The following is a 19943-nucleotide window of genomic DNA, read 5'->3' as shown; positions in this document are numbered from 1 at the left end:
TTCCTTGGCATCACCTTTACAAACAATGTGAAGAAAATGACTGGCTGTACATGGGAGCTCCAGTCTTTAATTCACCTTGTCATTTCTGTGCATTTGCTTGGCTCATATGGTTTATCTATCAAATTCTGAGTTCAGTCAGTTTTGGGGAAAAAAAAAAAAAAAAAAAAAAAAAAAAAGAAATTCTAATTTTTCCTCCTACCCCTGGTTAGGGAGAGAAATGACAGATCTGATATTGTCATTATTTTGCCATACTGACTCCTCACAAAATGTAATCCTCCACATGAAATGCTAGTCTTGCTGCAAACAATGGAAAAACTTATAATTTCATTGGAGTACTGATTTCAACCTCACAGAGGAGATCTACTTCCTTGTGTTTTCTTTTTTTTCTCTCATTTGTACAGATTTCTATCGTTCTCATGCTTCCACTGCTCCAACTTTAAGATTTTGAACTTTTTTTATTATTCAAGATATGTAGATTATCTTCAAGGGAAAAGTAGTGTTGCTTCTGCATGTTTGATTGTCTCATTGAAACAACATAAATTATTCTAATGACTTCCTATTTCTGACTATATAGTGTTTGTAAATAGTCATTCTGACCAAATAGCAGACGAACAGCTGTAGTATATCAGAACAAAGGTCCATATACCCTATCTGATATATTATGCCTCTACTATAGCCAGTGGTAGATAGTGAAGAAAAAAAAGCCATAAAAGCAGGGCAATCTTGGATTCATATTTTTTCCAAGATACTCCTCCAGTTTCCAGCAATTTCTGATTTGGAGACTTCCTGATCTACAGATTGTATCTACATCATCTTGTCCAGCTGCCCTTGACAGAACTTTCTTTTATGAATCCATCTAGTAGCTTTTGGAATTTATTTCTACTTGGGCATCCAAACAAAACAGGATGTTATGCCCTGCAATGCAATTAGGCACTGCATGTGAAAGTGCTTTCTTTCATTTGTCTTTGACCTGCTGCCTGATGATTTCATTTAGTGCCCCATAGTTCTTGTCTCATGAAAAATAATGACTAATCATTCCCTCGCCACCTGCTCCACGTGATTTATTTTTTTCTAGACCTCTATCATGTCCTCAGTAATCTCTTTTCCAAGCTGAGGAAACCAAATCTCTTCACTTTCTCCTACAGTGGAAATAATTTCCTATTTCTGACCAATCTGACCCTCCTTATCTGTATACTTTCTAGTTGTAAAATCTCATTTTTGAAGTGACCAGAGCTTCACACAAGATTGGGTACACCGTGGCTTTATGGAGTACTAAATGATAGTTTCTATTCCCTTGCTGGTCTTTTTGATGGTTGGGGAGTAGGAAGCTTCATCTTCTAAAGAGCTATCTGTAATGACATAGAATACTTGGTGATAAAAGCTGACATGAGAACTCACTATGGGGAACGTAGAATTAGGGTCACTCTTCAGCATGTGCACTGCTTTGGACTGATCAGTGCTGCATTTCTTCTGCCACTTTGTTAGCCAGGCAGTACTGGGAGATCTTTCTGTAACTCCTGGCTAGCAAGTTCAATTCTGTCACTCCGAAGCACCAGCCCTTCTGGGAAAAAAAAAAAAAAACCAAATCCCAAAATGGTAGAGGTTTTTATGCGGCATCTCACATGTGAAAAATGATCATGTCCAAAACAGGTTTCTAATTAAAGTCTACAATTTATTAAATGAATAGAGGCAAGCAAACAGCGCTGAGTGCACCGGGAGTCTCTGCTCTACCAAGGCGCACACCGTCGGGTCTAATTGTGCAGGTTAAGTACAGGTTCTACATACATATTCACTAGATTTCTGAGAAATGTTACACATATTCATTAGTTTTCTGGGAAACTATTAGCATATGCAAATGTCCTTTATGTAGGCACATTGAAGGTCTCTGGTGGTCTTCAGGAGTCTTCTGGTGGTCTTCCATAGTCTTCCTCACTTGTCCGCTATTTGACCCTCCTCAGGTGATTCTGCGCAGTATGGTCCTTTACATGTTTCGATACATCAGTGCTTGTTAGTGCTCTTATTATCTAAGTTCTCATTAGTGGTATAGAACCATATGGCTAGTTTAAGCTAAATTATCTACAAGGACAGGAGCAAAGGCAGGAGTTCTTATCTTTTCTGGCCTTATCTATTCAAGCAAGGCCTCTACTTGTGCCTTCTTAACAAGATCGTAAATTCATCAAACACTTAATTAAGTCTTGTGATCGCTCATAGTTCCTTCTTGCTCATCATTCCCAAGTACCAGTCTCTGACAGGCTTAATCCTTGACAAACACCAGTCCTTGGTATGTAACGTTACAGAGAGACAATCATTAAGCAATAAGCAGTTTGTTCTCTATATCAATCCCCCCCTTTTCTTTAAACCTTTGCAAATTCTTTTGCAACTATAGGATTCCACTACTTCTGAGAGACCGTGTAAAGTATTTTCCGGTTTCTACTTGGTGTCTGATTTTATTTCGTTTCCAACTTTCATAATTTCACTGTTATATGGCTTTTGCAGGAAGCAAGAACTGTATACATACCCTCCTACTTCCCTTAGGCCTACGGTTATACAAGATCAAGCAAAACGGTTAAAGATTACATATGCAGAGAGGGTCACATTTCACCATGCGGCCCTAGCATTGTTTTATATTGACACGAATCAGGTGAATATATTTCACATCACAGAAGAAAGGTTTTTTTTCTTGTGTTTGCTTCCAGTTCTTAAACAGCCTCGAGTAAAAGAAACAAAAACAAATACAGGAATTCTTTTTTCTTAAATTACTTTGCCTCTCAAATTGTCAGGCAAACCATTTCCTTCAGTTATAAACCAAAGGCAGAGGCTACAGATAGGTTCCCTGACTGTGGAGTCTCCATGAGTAAAATTTTCAAGAACAGGCTAGGCAGACAGCTGTAAGGAATGGCAGAACAACTGCTGTCATGGGGGGAGATGTACGAGAGTCTGTCGGGGATGTCCTCCGATGCTGCGACTAGAATAGCCTTAAACATGGGATCGATACATTCACAATGAGTCCTTGCTGGCTTTGGCACATTTCATTATACTGAGTGAAAAGTAATTGGTCTCATTGGTATATACTTCTTTTATATGCGTTTTTAAGGATGGGGATACATCACATGTATGTTTTATCAGTGTCCTGTCAGTACATAGCAGCTGAACCCAGCAGTGATGACAGTATTATTTAGATTAGAATTTATAAATAGAAATGCTGTGAATTTTCACTTTATTAGCAGCTTTGCAAGAGACAGGCTTCTTGTCTTTTATTTTATGCTGTATAAATATGAAACTAAATTACCTGAAGAAGTGTAGCTTCTGTAGGGCAACTTAGTATTGTCAATGGCATGGTGGCAGGAGAAGCCTGAGGAAAGCAGAGAGTATAAAGGGGAACAAAGAGAGGACAAAAAGAAGAGCAATATGCAGAACAGAGTGCTACATAGTGTCAAAGGGGATTTAAGAAAAACAAAGCTACTCAAAGACCAAACAAGCAGATTTTTTGTCTCCCAGGAAACTAAATGAAGTTGCTTGGGAACTATTGACATACAAATCCACGAGGAAAAACAGAGAGCAGAAATCTAAAGCATTGATGCCTATGGCAAATAATTCTTGCAGTAGGCATGAGCTGTCCCTACCTGCTTCTACCTGTTCAGAAATGTCTGCAAATGATGCAGTGGGAAGTGCAGAAACACATCTGGGATTTACCACAGAAACCTACCTTCATCATTTGAAAGACCAAACACTCACCCTGGGCGTTGTACAGTTCTGCTGTCCCTGTGGGTCAGCACGGAGCTGCTTTAGTGGTTAAGAAGACGAGATGTCCTGTGGTCCGTGGAACACGTAAATGTGATCTTTCACGTATATCAGCAAGTCTGCAACATTCAGCATGAAGCATTGTTTAGAGGGGTACTGATTTATTTCAGACATCATTCCTAACTCAAGGAATAGACAACATTAATACAGAGCCATCCAGTGAAAACATCAGATCTCTGTGATGTGGAGTAAATGAAACAAAAGGCAGTACAGACCTTTATCTTTAAAGGCTTTTTTAAAAATTCACACTGCCAGTCAGTACCTCACGCTCCAAAGATTTAAGTATTTAGGTGTGTAGAGGTTTAACTGCAGTCAGAGGATGCAGTTTAGCCATGCTAAACTAATCCTCAATTGGGACAGCCTGTCAGGTTTAGGTGGGAGATGTTTGTGGAGCGGTGCCTCAAGCAGTGCCTGCTCCCAAAGTCCCAGCATCCCGATCCTCCCAGCTCCCTGAGCCAGCCTGGCAGCTTGTGATGCTGTGCACTGAACGGGGTCAGGGAAGTGGTCTGCAGGGAAATTTTGGTCACCTGTAATATTTTTTGCTTTTCTCTTTAAGCAGATGACTTGTTAAAAAGAAAATTGGGAATCTCAGAGCAGCTAATGTAACTTCTACCTACATTTAGTGCATCCAATCATTACAACCACAGCTGATTAATAGCAATAGTTTAAAAGAAATTTTGCTTAATAGTGACGTTTCTTTTCCCCTTAGGCTGCCAACAGCTTTCCCATATATAATCTCATTTTTCAACAAGTTTCATCTACCAGGCTGGCTATAATAGGGCTTTCACTACATTTTTTTTAGTGCTTAGTCACCTAAGTAAGTTTTCTCTTGATATTTTTATTCAAGTGTCTCTATCGAGACAGTAGAATCTGGAGCGCTTGAAGCCCCAGACTGGAGAGTGCCGCGCACCAGGGCAGGTGGCTGGCTTGTCATCTCAAGCAGCTCCTTTCCTGACATCTATTTCCCGTGAGCATGGGAGCAGCAATGTACCTGTCATGAAAATGAGTGGTTTGGGCCGCTTAAAGAATCACTGTCAAGGGTATTAGCAAAAATGATTTAATAGGAATTTATAAAAGCATGACTTCGCAAAGTTTGATGGCAAGGTTCACTCTATGACTTAATACATGGATAAAATGTACACAGGAAAATCAAGTTAGAATCAAATTAGAATTATTTATACAGAGACCAAAGACACAAAAGTGTAAGAGAGAAACATACAAAGGAAAATCAAGTTAGAATTGATTTTTCATCATTTGCACAGAGATTGGGGATGTAAAAAGGTAGGGGAGACCCTCCCATTGAGTTATGAGGTTCAGAGAAGACCCTCTTGCTTTCTAAACTCCTGTTAGAGCTTAGGTGCAGCTGGATCCACTCCTAGTCCCAGACTTGGACAACAGGTTATGTCTAAAGGAATTATGTGTGTTAGAGCAGTCTGAGGTTCATTCACAGTTTGGGGTGAATTGTAGGAAAAAGCAATATTTATACTATACTTGCTATAGGATATCTGAGTTAATTCACACACGCATGCACACTATATATATATATATATATATATAAAAATATATATATATATAAACAAAGCAAAGGTATACCTGTTAAAATTTCCCCTTGAGTTCAGTGAAAATATTCATGTCAAATGTCTCAGCATTTTTCTCAACAGGCAAAGGGTTGAGCCTCAAGGAACGAAGAATATCAGCCCAGGTCCCATCGTCAGCTTTCGGCAACAGTCCTCCAATTTTCACAAACTGGAGAGTTTGTGAGCTCTGAGAGGTGTCCCCCTCAGAGGGAGATGCTGGTCGCAGCCCACTGCAGTCCAGGATGGCTCAAAGGGTCTCACTTAGTACCGCTGTTTATAGGTTTGTGAGATGATTCATTTTAGTCATCAGCAAATTACTGGAATTCCAGTAGCACCGGTGCCGTTTTCACATGAGCTACAATTCAGATAAGGAAGGTTCCAAGGCTGTCAGGGAATGACTAATATTCCTGCTCCCATTCCCCACCTCCGCCAGGCAACAGGAGTCCTTGGTACGGTCAGTGCTGCTCCCCACCTTAGCCATGCAAGAGCTCCTGGTACGGTCAAGGGACGCTTAACCGCCCAACTCATTACACAAATGCTAAGGCCTAACGGGAATTCCTGAGATCATAGAGCGGCCCAGGAGCAGGGTGGAAATGCACCACCACAGTAGTTGGCCGTGTTTCCTGAAGGGCCAGGAAGGGAGGACCCATTTCACTTTCCTGTCATATCCCCAGGCACTGCTGACAAGGATCAGATGGCAGGTTGCCATTCCTGAAGGTTGTGGTGGGTGGACGAAGCCCTACCGCCCTCGGTTCTGTCTCTGATCCGCCGACAATTCCCTTCTCAGCCAGTCACTGAAGTCTCACACATTTCCCATACATTTTCTCATTTTCTTTTTATTTTCTTCTTATTGTCCTATTGCTAAAGTCATCCTTTCATCCCTCTTTCTCTTTTTCTCTATTTTTCTAGTTCCCATCTGTCATAGGTGGAAAAGAAACACCAGACAATGCGATATTGCCAAGCTCAACTTAGTTCACCAAGCAAAGGGACAGGCTGTATCAGGAAAAGCTACGCACACGGGCGCGTACACACACAGAATTAACTGAAGCCTTCACCGTGCACAGTGAGTTGGCACAGTCAAGCCCAGGGGAACATGACGCTCGCTCTGCCCAACCTGTCTCTGTGTTGGGCTCTGGGCAGCAGCTCAGCACCATGTGTGATGGTTCCATCTTGAGCAATCTGCTTCCACGAGGTGTTGCACATCTTCAGAGCAATGCCTCCGTCTAGTCTCTATTACTCTCTAGTGCTGGGGACTTATAGCCAGATGTCGACACAGGCTACCAGCCAAATCTGTCTACAACGATACCACTTTCCCAGCAGTTTCAGATGTTGTTCTCTAGTTGCTTGTTGGTCCATGGCCTGTCCCAAGGCTCATCACACTCAGTCATTTGCATTATCCCATCAACCATAGCTCATTATGCTCAGTAACTCAACCCTTGATCAAGGCATAGTCATGATGCTCCTGTAATAGCATTATTTATAAACAAGTATATAAGTAAACATGTGCCTGGCGGTGTTCAAGTCTTGTTTTGTATTTACTTAACACCAAATCTCAACTGCTTGTTGTAAAAGACAATGAAAAAATCATTCCGCTTGCCCTTTTCTTTGGATAACCTTGAAGCGTAGGTGTGAGTGTGTGTCTGTTCTGGCTTTCCACGGATTGGAGTCAAAGGATGCCAGCTAACGGCCATAGAGGTCAGCCAAGAGACCTGTTTCCCCTGACCATTCCTATGAGGAATTCCTTGTTCAAAACAAGTCCCTCATCCTGCTAATTCATTTTCAAAACATGTTTCTACTCTGACAGATCCCTTGCAGAGAGAATCTGTGACAAGTTTGTAAATCAAACTTCCTTTCTGCATCTAACATCAGTACATTGCCAAATCTCTTAAAATGCAGCAGCTGCCATTTTCTCACAGTATTAAGGAGAGGGAATATTCTTGAAGTAGGGAGGAGAGGAGGGTTGGTGTTTGGTGTTCTCCTTTTAGCTAAGCACTTGTGTTGTCTTCTCCATGCTGGTGAATTTTCTTATTGAAGGATGTTTCGTATTTATTCAGTTGCCTGTCAGCAACAGCTTTGAGTGATCGGCAGCAGACATCAGAGCAGCTGGAAGTCAGGCAGAAGCAGGACAATCAGGTGCCCACATTTATTTTCCCACAGTTGTACTGAATGCTCCAAAGTACAATCTTTCTTTCAGATAAGTTTATGTCTCTATCTGTGTTTGCAGAGCTTGTTCCATTCATATTATATAGATAAATGTGACGATAATAGCTGCCTGAGTTTTCAGACGGCCTGAAAATCAGAAAGATTCATGAACTTATTAATCTTAGAAGGAATAATAAATGGTAATCATCAGGCATCAATGGTAAATAATATCAAGATATATTACCTCTTTGCTCATCAAAGCAGGCACGAACAAGAGGTGCGATCAGAGACGATGTCAATAGCAGAACTGAGATGTTCTGCAGGACTGTACAGTCTGGTATCACAGCTATAGTATGATCTTTGTGTGGACTTTGCTTGTAACTAGGTTTTCAGAAGATATTATCACTGTCTATTCAATGTGGCACATCAGGGAGCAGTTACTTTGCGTGTTGTCCTATATAGCTCACTTGTTTTGGCTTTTCACAAGCCTATTTTGGGACTTAGCAAGAGCTGAGCAGAAGCACAGCTCCCCTTCTTGTCATGTCCCCTTCCACAAGCAGAATTACTCTCTCTTCCATCTTTGCCTATACAACCCACATTCACATTTGCCATTCACAGGCTGTCTCTGAGCTTTTCCACATAGTATCTCCAGGAGCTCGTGGGGAAGCAGTAGCAGATGGATTCCTTGCATCAAAGGAATTACCATCTGTTATTTCTCTTCCCAATTTTGTGCAAAGCTGGCAAGAATGTGATTGTTTCTCCTATTCTCCCTTGATCCTTTGCTGCCCAGTTGGGCAAACAAAGGTAGGCAAATAGCAGCATCCCTCTTGCCTTTTCCCCTGGTTATACTAGGATCTCCTGTAAGCGATGGTAACATTCAGCACCCAAAGGCGGTTATACCCCCACTTCACAGACTCCCCATGCCAAGCTCCACCTGCTGCGCTTTCAGAAACTCCTAATCATCCAACAAGAAATAAAAAAACCTTGGGAGATAACCTGACAGGAACTCCCAATTAACTTTATTCCCCTCCCAAATGGTAGTACATATCAGGAAAGGCTCTGGCACTGTGGGATTGGTTTACTCTACTCTTACACCGTATTACTGTTTCCAAGCTAGATACATTTGGATAGCTATTGTTAAAATACAACACAATACCTGTCTACATATCCTCATTGACAAGACTTTCTTCTGAAAGAAAAACGCCTCACCCAAAAATCTTACCATGTTTCCCACCAGGAGAGCTCTAGGAATTCAGTCGTGTTTTCTGGTCTGTAAGGTCAGGATTGGCAACTGCTGCATTCTCATTATGTCTTGCTAATTTGCAGGTTTAGTTACAGTCCATCTCTCCTGGACCTCAAAAGTTCATTCAGTAATCTGGGGTTTTGGGTTCTTTTTTTCAAACAAAGCTCTTGGTTGTAAGGAGAAGCTAGAACCAAATACCAGCCAGTTTTGACCTGGCTCAGAAAGCGTAATACAAATGAAAATAGCCCAAAATATTGTGGCAAAACAAACCACAAAGAAAATACCCTTAGGACTTTTTTATGGGTTTCAATTTTTTTTTTTTAATGGTCAGATTTGACAATACAGAATTAACATGAAATATTTCTATGCAGTACTTGTTTCAGCTATTCCAATCCTTGTGTGTGTGCTGAATAATGTGATTATTGTAAGAAGAAGCATTTCCAGTATAAATGCAATTATTGGAAAAAAGTTCTAGAGAGGTTTTTACATAGTTAAGCTTTTGATACCGTGCCTTATGATAGACCAATCATTTAATCCAAGACGTACAAAGCATGAGTGGGAAAATTCACACTGAAGTCAATCTCCAGTTCAAGATCTTAATCTCTTAATTGTGCTTTGACTCCTCTCTTACCTGTGGAAAATAATTGTAGGTTTGATCCAGATGCCTTCTTTGTAAGCCTTTATTTTAGCATTTTGAATAGACACCAACTATTCTGTATTAGGTATTGTGACAAAAAGCTAATAAACCCCAATTTTATAGGATAGCATCGTAGATCTGGCACCTTTCCCAAATGCCACACTCACTTAATAGAAATGTAATGTAATTTCTTTGTGTGGTGTGTTCTGCATTCATTGTAATGTGTGTTTAGCAGCTGCATTGGAGAGAAGGCCACAAACAACCTATTCCTGAGTGCTGAAGTATTAGCTTATAGCTCTTTAAAAAAAAAGCTAAATCATATGCCTTTTTTAGTATCTGAATAAATTTTCCTAATATTATCAACACAGCATTATAATTAGAGTCCACACAAAAATTTCAGTTTCTCTTTCAGCCATCATTGTCTGTAAATATTTTTAGTCATTGATGCATGGTAAGGAATGTAAGGCTAAATGCTAACTTTAGCAGAAATAAGTGCTTTTTGAAGCTATATTTAATAGGTGCACTGCAGATCCTAGACTTTCAATTTCAGGACAAGGCACATTGTTAAATACAAATTTGTCTCTCTCTGCTGGTTTGGGCTGGGATAGAGTTAATTTTCTTCCCAGGAGCTAGTATGGGGCTGTGTTTAGGATTTGTGCTGAAAACAGTGTTGGTAATTCAGGGATGTTTTTGTTCCTGCTGGGCAGTGCTCACCCAGAGCCAAGGGCTTTTCTGCTCCTCACCCCACCCCACCAGCGAGGAGGCTGGGGGGGCACAAGGAGTTGGGAGGGGACACAGCCGGGACAGCTGACCCCAACTGACCCAAGGGATATCCCACACCAGAGGACGTCATGCCCAGCATATAAAGCTGGGGAAGAAGGAGGAAGGGGGGGGACGTTTGGAGCGATGGCGTTTGTCTTCCCAAGTCACCGTTAGGCGTGCTGGAGCCCTGCTCTCCTGGAGATGGCTGAACACCTGCCTGCCCGTGGGAAGTGGGGAATGAATTCCTTGGTTTGCTTTGCTTGTGTGCGCGGCTTTTGCTTTACTTACTAAACTGTCTTGATCTCAGCCCACGAGTTTTCTCACTTTTACTCTTCCGATTCTCTCCCCCATCCCACTGGGGAGGAGTGAGCGAGTGGCTGTGTGGGGCTTAGTTGCTGGCTGGGGTTAAACCATGACACTCTCCCACACCAATCACTTCTGAGGAGAAAAATCAGTTAAAATGGGATCATAAGTTGCAGTTTGGTTATTATTTCATAGTCAGCTCTCATTTCAAACTGGGGATCTACCTATTAATCTGATTTTGCCAGCTGCTTTTGCCCATGCTGCGGTGGTAGGAGGAAGCCCAGGAACTGGACAGCTCAGCACATCCCCTCGCTCCAAAGATGTTGGTGGAGACTTGACATAATAAAAGGAAGGAGACCAGAGGAATAATGTACAGCCTCATTTCACTTCCCAGAAAAACACTAAAAATGATAGAACAATTGATTTGCAAGCATCTGGAAAAAAAATAAATCAAGTTTAAAAAGTGCCGGGGTAGACTTGCCAAGAAAAGAAGGCATCGGACCCATCCCATTCTGCTTTAAGGAGAGCAGCTGGCTGGGCAGGTAAGTGGCAGTGGGAGGCTTGGGTCACCGCTGCCGGAGCAAAAAGATGCTGTTGTGTGGAGGGACCGGGTGCTCCGGATGGCAAAGCCCCTCGCTAACCTCTACAGGTACTTACCTGTCTTGGGGAATTGTTACTGACGGCTTGATGGCAGTGTGCCATCTTCACCCAGGGGTGCTGGGGAGCAGCGGGTGGGCTGTCTGGCAGCCATGGGGAGGACTCCCGTGCACCCAGGGCACCGGTCTGGAGGCTGCCAGTGGGGCAGAGCCCCCAGCCTGGTGCTGGGCTGGTGGGGACTGGGGGCAGCTGCGGTGGGAGGGAGGTGGCCATTACCAAGCAGGGAGACCTAGGGGCTGCGGCCAGCGGGCAGGCCCTGAGAAGTTTGAATTACATGCAGATTTTGGAGTATTTCTGCTTAAAAACCCCTCAGGTGTCGTGATGGCAAAAAATTAACATGCTGTTATCATGCTGGATTTGAGTTAAATGCGGCAAACTCAACTGGGTGTAGTGAAGAAACTCCCTGACCTGATCCTGCTCTCTGGGAATGAAAAGTTTTTAGACAAAGAGCAGCTGATCACACATTTGTATGACTTTGTTGATGCCTCTGTACAAGAAACAATCATCGCAGGCCTTTTGGAGGAGGATATTAAAAAGGATCTTGACATACTGAATAAGTGATCCAAAATCAACAAGATGAACCTCAGCAGACATAAATGCAAAGACGTAAGTGGCTGGAAAAGCAGCAGGGCAAAAAAAGATCCTGAAGCTACAGTAGACTGCAAAATACATACTAATTAACAATGTGTTGTGGTTTCTTAAAACATAGGATGGAGTCCTAGGAGTGGTACACTGGCAATGTGGGAGATAACTGACCCATGTTATTCAGTAGCGGGGAAGACTTCACCTGGAGGGACTATGGTCAGCCTAGAAGAGCAAGAAATAAACCAGTTCATAACAGGCCATCCAGGACTCTGGATGGGATTAGAAGGGATGATTTACAAAGACAAACTGAGGGGTCTGAGGAAAAGATGGAAATTTGCTTAATGAAGAAAAGAGAAACGTGACCAGCCTTCAAACGTTGAAGAAACTGATGAAAAGGGCATGGTGCCTACTGAAGGAGAGGAACAGATCATTTTGATAAGGGGTGAAAAAAGTTTAAACTCTACATTAGAAAAATTTCCATTTGTGATGGTGATGAAATATTGGAAAAGGCTTTGTAGGCAGGAAAAGGCTCTGTAGGCATATTGTTGTATATCTGTCACTGGGGGTTTTAAGAACATATTAGATAACTCTAACCATGAAGGGTCTAGATGCATTTGATCTGACCTACATGTGGGATTGGACTCAACTAAGACATCTTCTAGCCCTCCACATCTCTAATGCAGAGACAGACAGGCTCGGGACTTCTCAGGAGTGAGTGGCAGGTGAAGATGCCGGGGGGGACGATACGAGGGAGGGGGAAGGTGCAAAGTGCAGACGCTGTCCCGTGCTCTGGTGAAGCTCAGCGGGAGGGAGTGGAGCTGACCTTGTCACTGCTGGAAGGACCCAGTCTCCCAAACATGAGCCGCCTCGCCTCTCCACGTCACCTGTCTCTCAGTGGGTGCAGCAGTGGGTGCCTGGCTTTCCGAGGCTCTGACGAAAGTAAAAAGGTGTTTCAGGATATAGTTATTTTGCCATCATCTCTCACAACAATCTGCTGCCCTAGACGGCCAGCTACTTTGCGGTTTGCCTGAGCCCTGATTCTGGTGGTTCTCTAGGCAATGGATGCTTCTGCTGTTCGTCTGAGATAACTGTGTTCTCCCCTCTCCTCCCAGTTTTAAATCTGTCCAGTAAGGAACTGTTTGCACTGTGACACTAATTTATCTAGGCTAAATTGCTGAGAAACTGTTTGGATAAAGTATTCTAAGTGGACATGTCTTCCTTGTGTCCCAGGAAAGTGCCTAGCAGTTTAAATAGGCATACTAATCCTTTCTGTGCTTCTTTCAACCTTTTTTTCTTTTGTACTGTGAGTCTCTCATACAGTGGAGGAGCTGTGTCCTGGGTCTTGAGCCCGGAGGCAATGCTGTCAATTAAAAGACTCAGCTGATGTCTGTGGAGCTGAATCAAGACCCATGTGCAACACTCGCTGAAAGCAACACCCTTGCAGGCTGAGGTGGTATTACTCAGTTTAACAGAATAATAATTCACATTCTTTGCTATAGTCTGTAGTTTTTCTATACTGCAGGTATCAGTTTGCCGCTTAGTTCTTGCTGACTGTTTTCTAAATGTCCTTACACTTTATTTTATACTAGTTTTCTTGTAAAATCATTTTTGGTTCTCCAGCCCCTGCTCATTACACACAAAAGATCCTGCCAACCATTTTTGTACAGTCCTTTTTTGTGATTTCCTTGTTAAAGTGTTCTGTTCTTCCTCTTGGATTCTATATGTTCTACAGTAGTGGTTTTCAAACTTTTCAGGTTTTTGGGGCCCAGAATTATTCTGGTGGGGATACAGGATCCTGTATACCAAATTTAAGTCTACCTGATAATAGGCTTTTTAAAAAAAATGTATTTATTTACCTTTGCAGATCCTTTAAAGGTACTTCATAGAGGACTCACATAAGGACACTACTGTTTGAAAGCCTTTCTTCTGAATACTGACACTCATGTTAATCAGCATAACATCATTACTTTTCATTATATGCATTATTGTTTATTAGCTCCTGTGTTTTATTTCTCTTAACATTCTCTATAAACTAATTTTCTTAAAACCTATTACCATTTCTATTGCACTAGGATCTTGAAATATCTTTTAAAATGTCATTTTCTTCTCAGTGCCTCCCTTTTATCTCTAGGATGGTCATTCATTACAAATGTGGTGCTTATATTCAGCACTCAAGAAAGATGAAGCTTTGGCAGTACAACAGCCACTTGTTTATTTCCAAACCAGACCCAGCACAGTTACCGAACTGCCTTCCCTCAGTGCTTTCCCCCTCTTTTCACTTTCAGGAAATCAATCCTATTCTTACTAACAGCAACAGATTGGTCCTCATAACTTTTTTTTTTTCCTTTGGTCACTCTGGTGAGCCTGCCAAACACTACTAATTAGCAGTTGTTAGATTTGGGCTCCGGTCCTCTGAGATGCTCCATACAAATGGACTCAAAGTGATTTCTGTGTATGCTGTAGGTGCAGGGATTCAGCCATCTGCAATATACACTACAGGGTGGCTTTTATAGCGGCATTTCCACGAAGATGTAGAACCAGTAGTTCATTTCATATAGGTCATTAAATGCTTCTTAAATGGTTTGAAATTTGGATAATATTCTCTGGAGCAAGATTTGAACTGTATCATTTTGCCTGTTCTTGAATATCCGATTGTCTCTGTATTGGCTTTGTGTGGCAAGGTTTTGGTAGCAGGGGGGGTTACAGGGGTGGCTTCTGTAAGAAGCTGCTGGAAGCTTCCCCTGTGTTTGAGAGAGAGCCAATACCAGCCGGCTCTAAGACAGACCCACCGCTGGCCAAGGCCGAGCCAATCAGCGATAGTGGTAACGCCTCTGTGATAACATTTTTAAGAAGGAAAAAAAGTTGGGACAGACAGAAAACGGCAGCTGGAGAGAGGAGTGAGAACATGTAAGAGAAACAGCCCTGCGGACACCCAGGTCAGTGCAGAAGGAGGGGGAGGAGGTGCTCCAGGCGCCGCAGCAGAGATTCCCCAGCAGCCCGTGGGGAAGACCACGGTGAGGCAGGCTGTCCCCCTGCAGCCCAGGGAGGTCCACGGTGGAGCAGATCTCCACCTGCAGCCTGGGGAGGAGCCCACGCCGGAGCAGGTGGGTTCCCGAAGGAGGCTGTGACCCCGTGGGAACCCTGCGCTGAAGCAGGCTCCTGGCAGGACCTGCGGATCTGTGGAGAGAAGAGCCCACGGAGCAGGTTTTCTGGCAGGACTTGTGACCCCGTGGGGGACCCACGCTGGAGCAGTGTGCTCCTGAAGGACTGCACCCCGTGGAAGGGACCCACGCTGGAGCAGTTCGTGAAGAACTGCAGCCTGTGGGAAGGACCCACATTGGAGAAGTTCGTGGAGGACTGTCTACCGTGGGAGGGACCCCACGCTGGAGCAGGGGAAGAGTGTGATGATTCCTGCCCCTGAGGAGGATGAAGCGGCAGAAAATAACGTGTGATGAACCAACCGTAAACCCCATTCCCCATCCCCCTGTGCCGCTGGGGGGGGTTGGTAGAGAAGCCGGGAGTGAAGTTGTGCCCGGGAAGAAGGGAGGGGTGGACGGAAGGTGTTCTGAGATTTGGTTTTATTTCTCATTACCCTACTCTGGTTGATTGGTAATAAAGTGAGTTAATTTTCCCTAAGCTCAGTCTGTTTTGCCCGTGACGGTAATTGGTGAGTGATCTCTCCTGTCCTTATCTCGACCCACAAGCTCTTTGTTATATTTTCTCTCCCCTGTCCAGCTGAGGAGGGGGAGTGATAGAATGGCTTTGGTGGGCACCTGTCATCCAGCCAGGGTCAACCCATCACAGTCTCCAAAAATGTGTAATCACAACAGCATTTTTGGTACTGGAACATACTATCCTTGGTTTATGAGTCCACTAGTATCACATGCCAGGAATTCAAAGGGCAATTTCTGCCCATGAAATGGATGCAGTCGGAAGGAGGCTCATTTTATGAGGGTATGTTGAATGTCACTAAATGACTATAGATTGGTTTGAAATATTCATGTGAAAGGGGTGCCGCAGGGCAAAATGAAGGAGAAATAACAATGCAGGGTGCTATGCCAACCTTTAATAAGATTGGGGCATGTTTTTTGAGCTGGGGGAGGCAGAAAAAGTAAGAGCATTGTAGCAGGACTTAAACCAATGTGAGATCATGCACACCCGGGCAGTGAAATTATCTAAAATGCCCATATCGTTGTTTAGGGCTATCTGCACTGATAAGTAGGCTCCTAAAGGTACCAGATCTGTGACTGAGATCAGCTCTTTGCTGGCACCACTGTATAGTCACTTGAATCCATGCATTATTATAGGCACTCCAGAAAGCAAGAGCTATCCATCGAAGGACGTCCCGTTGCTTCAGTTATGAGATCTTCACTAGGGAATGACCAGCTTTGAGTCATGCTGCAACACCTCCTTCTTTAATGATGTCTTTTCCTATAACTGTGATATTTTTTATAGCACTATCCATCTTTTCACATCTCCACGGAGTCAGGAATGAGGCAAACCAGAGCTCCTTATATCAGGGAAAGGAGGTTGAATATACCTCAGATCCATCAGCGTAGATGGAGGAGTCTTGACAGTAGAACAGAGGTGCTAGTTTTAACCCCTAAGAAAAGATACAGATGCGAAACGCGGGATTCATTTAATTAAATGTACATGTCTGAATGTATAGCTCTGTGCCTGTGCTGGCCACCCCAGGTCTTCTGTAGTCAGTGGAGAGAAACTGACAACTCTGGGGACTTTTAAAAGAAGACTTTTAAAGAAGTAGACTTCTAAAACAAAAACAAATATCACCAAAGGAGCCAGATTGGGTATGTTTAGGAGGCAAGATGCAGAATAAAGGGGTACTAACAAGCGCAAATCAAGGGCGTGCTGGGTGTTTTCAATTTAGAGTAGCTACAGGACCTCCAGTTTACAGAAAGTCTCCCACAGCCACTGAACTTCTGCACAGTTCACAATAGCTGGACTTCACTCCTCGCTTTCTTGTGAGGTATTGCAGAAATATTGACACATTTTAACATGCCAGATTTTCCCTCTGGGGTACGGATGTTCAGACATGTGGTGGGGCTGCCCTTGGGTTGTGAGTGAGATTGCCAACTAAATGATGTTAAGTGGAGTTACACCAAGGCTAGGTTAGCTGTAGGCATCTGGTTGCTTCAGCCAGTTTCCACACTGGGCTTGACCCAACCGCTCATTTTCAGCACTGGTCTTAAGCTCTTTGTTTTCCGATCCACTCCTGAATGAGTGTTCATGAAAGGCTTGCTTGCACAGTGGCCTAGGTTGAAAGCTGAGGAACACAGCTAGACTAGAACTTGTAAAAGCTCTTGAGACAACATTTTGCTCCTGCTTTGGGTTTGGTTGTTTTTTTTTTTCTTTTGATTTGTGGAATCTTTCATCCTCTTTTAAGAAAAAGATGTTGAGGTTAGGTGTACAGTTGGAATTACAGTTGGAGTACTGGTGTTTTCCTCTCTGTTTTGACCGTCATCGATGACAGCCACTCAGTCTCCTTACCTATTAATATTCACACTTGTTTATTTGCTATTAATATTCATGCTTGCTTCTACACTAGAATTTATTAAAAATGTGCATTTTTGGAAGCTGCTTTCAAGCTACAAAATTGACAGAACATCTATTACTTTGCTTCTTCCATTTATGTTCTCTAGGCAATGAGAAGTGTTTATGCCAGCTAGATTACAATGTTAGTCACTTATGCACGCACATATATGTATAAAATAAATATCTGTTATATACTGTATCCATATATTGTATAACTAGTGTTAGCGCTTCCAGTTGCAGATCTCAAAGCACTTTGCTGTGGAGTCTAAACATTTTTACCGCTTTCTTAGACGTGGGGAAGCTGAGGTAGAAAGGGGATGTGGCTTGTTTAAAACCGCATTAATAGGTCAGCAAGAAATGGAATCTATGTCTTTGATTTCCAATAGAGTGCTGCATTGGTGGGCAGCGATATCCATCTTCTATACGTAGCTTCTTTTTTTGAAAAACTACCTTCCTTTTCCTGGAAATTCTTACTCAGTTGTTAAAGACATAATTTTGCTAGTATTTTACAAAGAAAACCAAAGATGTTTGTAAAGCGTGAAAAGCTGATCCCACTAGCACTCAGAACAAAACTCGGTCGGTATCAATAGGATCAGGTCTCTGTTTGCAGGCCCTAGTTTGAAGAAACAGTAAATTTGGGTTTAATACTCCTAGTACCACACAAAAAAGGCTGTGCCATGGGACTTTATGACATTGATCCAGGATGAACTCACTTTTCCAGTTCAAATATGTAAACACACTGGATTAGGGGCGGTTAACTTTTTACTGGCAGGCTTTGTATGAGATCAGTTACTGTCTGTCTGCAGCACTCTAATTTTATGCTGGACAAGTAGCATCTGTCTCTCTGCAGCCAGCATAAAGCCAGCATAAAACTGACATAATCTATGCATCAGGTCCTCTGGTCAATTTGACAGAGAAACAATGGTGTGACCGCATCTGATGCGAATCAGTTTTGCCCTGCTGTCTAACCAGTAGCGCAGAGATCTTGCGCTAACTGACGGCCATGGAAGCGTGGCCTTAGCTCGATGCCCCGTCGCCGTTTCACACCCAGGTTTCCTCGCCCGTTCCCGTGCGCATTCAGGGGGACAGGGAAGGCAGCAGGCAGCCCTTCCTTCCCAGTGGCCCGAAATGGCAGGGGATTACCTGAGGCTGTCCTCCTGCTCCCGCAGTTTACCGGGCTGCGTCTCCCTTTCTATTTATACCAGCCTCGCCGCAACACGCCGAGAAAAACCGAGAGGCGCTAAAATTGCACCACGGCTGGCCAGCCCCGCTCCGCTGCCGGGAGCGCCGGGGGGGGGACGGGGACGGGGACGGGGGGGGTCAGAAGCGGCCCCGCGGCAGCGATGGCACAAGATGCCATCCCGGCGGGAGGGGCGCCGGGCTCCGGCTGCGTCCGCCGCTCCGGGCGCCTCTGCCTGCGCCGCCGCGCTTTAAGGCTGGTTTCCCTCCTCCCCGGCGGGGAACGGCAAACCTGAGGACGCTGTCGTCTTAAAGAGCGCAGGGGAGGGACCGCGTGGAAGGGAGGCGGAGGTGCCGGCGGCTCCCCGGGAAGAGGCGGGCGCCAGCAGCAGCATCTCCCCGGCAGCCGCCGCACCGAGGCGCGCTCCCGGCCGCCCCGCTCGCCGCCCCGGCCTCCAGCGCGGCCTCGCCGCCTCCGCGGGCAGCGGCGGCTCGCCCGGCCGGCCCAGGCGCCCCCGCCGCCGGCAGCCGGGGCCGCCGCAGGGCCGGGGGAGGCGAGCGCGGCCCCGCCGCCTCCCGGGCGGCCGGGGCGGGGGCGGAGAGGAGAGGAGAGGAGGCGGGGGGGGGGGGCCGCGGCTGCGGCGGGGCGGCCCGCCCCCGCGCTCGGCGGCGGCTGCCGCAGGCGGCCCCGGCCCCCGTCTCCATCCCCGGCCACGTCCCCGGGCCGGCGGCGGCGGCGGGGCCGGAGCCGGAGCCGGTGCCGCCCCTCGGCCGCGCCCGCCCCCTGGCTGCCTCGGCGGCGCGGCGGCGCGGCAGTGCCGGCGGGGCTATGGCTGCGGAGGAGGTGCTGCAGGGCGCGGACCATTACAAGAGCGAGATCGAGCGGCTGACCCGGGAGCTCTCCGAGACGACCCACGAGAAGATCCAGGCGGCGGAGTATGGGCTGGTGGTGCTGGAGGAGAAGCTCACCCTCAAGCAGCAGTACGACGAGCTGGAGGCGGAGTATGACGGCCTCAAGCAGGAGCTGGAGCAGCTGAAGGAGGTGAGCGAGCCCGGGCTTTTGTCTCGCCCCGCTGCCCCGCGCCTCGCAGGGGCGCGCAGCCCCGCCGGGTGCGGGGAGGTGCGGGGGCGCCCCGCGCGTGTCCCTCCCCGGAGCCCCGGGCCAGCCCCCTGCAGGCGGGCGAGCCGGGATGTCCGGGCCCCGGGGTGGCTGCGGGGATTCGTGCCGCGGGGAGGAGGGGTTTCCCGGGGCCGGAGGATCGGCCGGCACCGCGGGCGCTTAAGGACGGATTACACAAGGCTGCAACCCCCCCCCCCCCCGCCTCCCGCCCGGGGAAATTTCCCGGGAGCCGGGGCCGAGCTCCAGCCCCTGCCGCCGGCAGCCCCAACTTCTGGTACCGGGCGTTTGCAGCGCCGGAGGGTGGCTCCGGGCGTACCTGCATCGGCCGGGGCTCGCTTAGGAAGAGGGAGTGAAAGAGCCCGTGGGGTGAGCGCCGAGCAAACC

General features: G+C 45.7%; 1 protein-coding gene and 1 long non-coding RNA gene across 7 annotated transcripts in view; one reads left to right on the top strand and one right to left on the bottom strand.

Moving 5' to 3' along the window:
* Positions 1–3743: 3743 nt before the first annotated feature.
* LOC115352830 lies at positions 3744–11060 on the bottom strand. Its single transcript, XR_003927276.1, has 3 exons — positions 10690–11060; positions 5395–7667; positions 3744–3860 (listed from the first exon to the last, which is right to left on the bottom strand). It is a non-coding gene; the product is annotated as an uncharacterized LOC115352830 (long non-coding RNA).
* Positions 11061–19183: 8123 nt separating this feature from the next.
* BICD1 (BICD cargo adaptor 1) overlaps positions 19184–19943 on the top strand; it is a 184471-nt gene continuing 183711 nt past the window's right edge. For 5 of the 6 annotated variants that reach the window (XM_030040986.2, XM_030040985.2, XM_030040984.2 and 2 more), the window contains exon 1: positions 19198–19481. In XM_030040986.2, the coding sequence (XP_029896846.1) occupies positions 19269–19481 (213 nt within the window). In that variant the 5' untranslated portion in view covers positions 19198–19268. Of the gene's footprint in view, positions 19482–19943 lie in introns of all 6 variants that reach the window. The other variant, XM_030040983.2, reaches the window with a different exon arrangement.

This window comes from Aquila chrysaetos, chromosome 17 (assembly GCF_900496995.4).
Source record: "Aquila chrysaetos chrysaetos chromosome 17, bAquChr1.4, whole genome shotgun sequence".
NCBI classification, from domain to species: domain Eukaryota; kingdom Metazoa; phylum Chordata; class Aves; order Accipitriformes; family Accipitridae; genus Aquila; species Aquila chrysaetos.
Note: the sequence above shows the minus strand (reverse complement) of the source record. Positions and strands in the feature narration are given on the sequence as shown.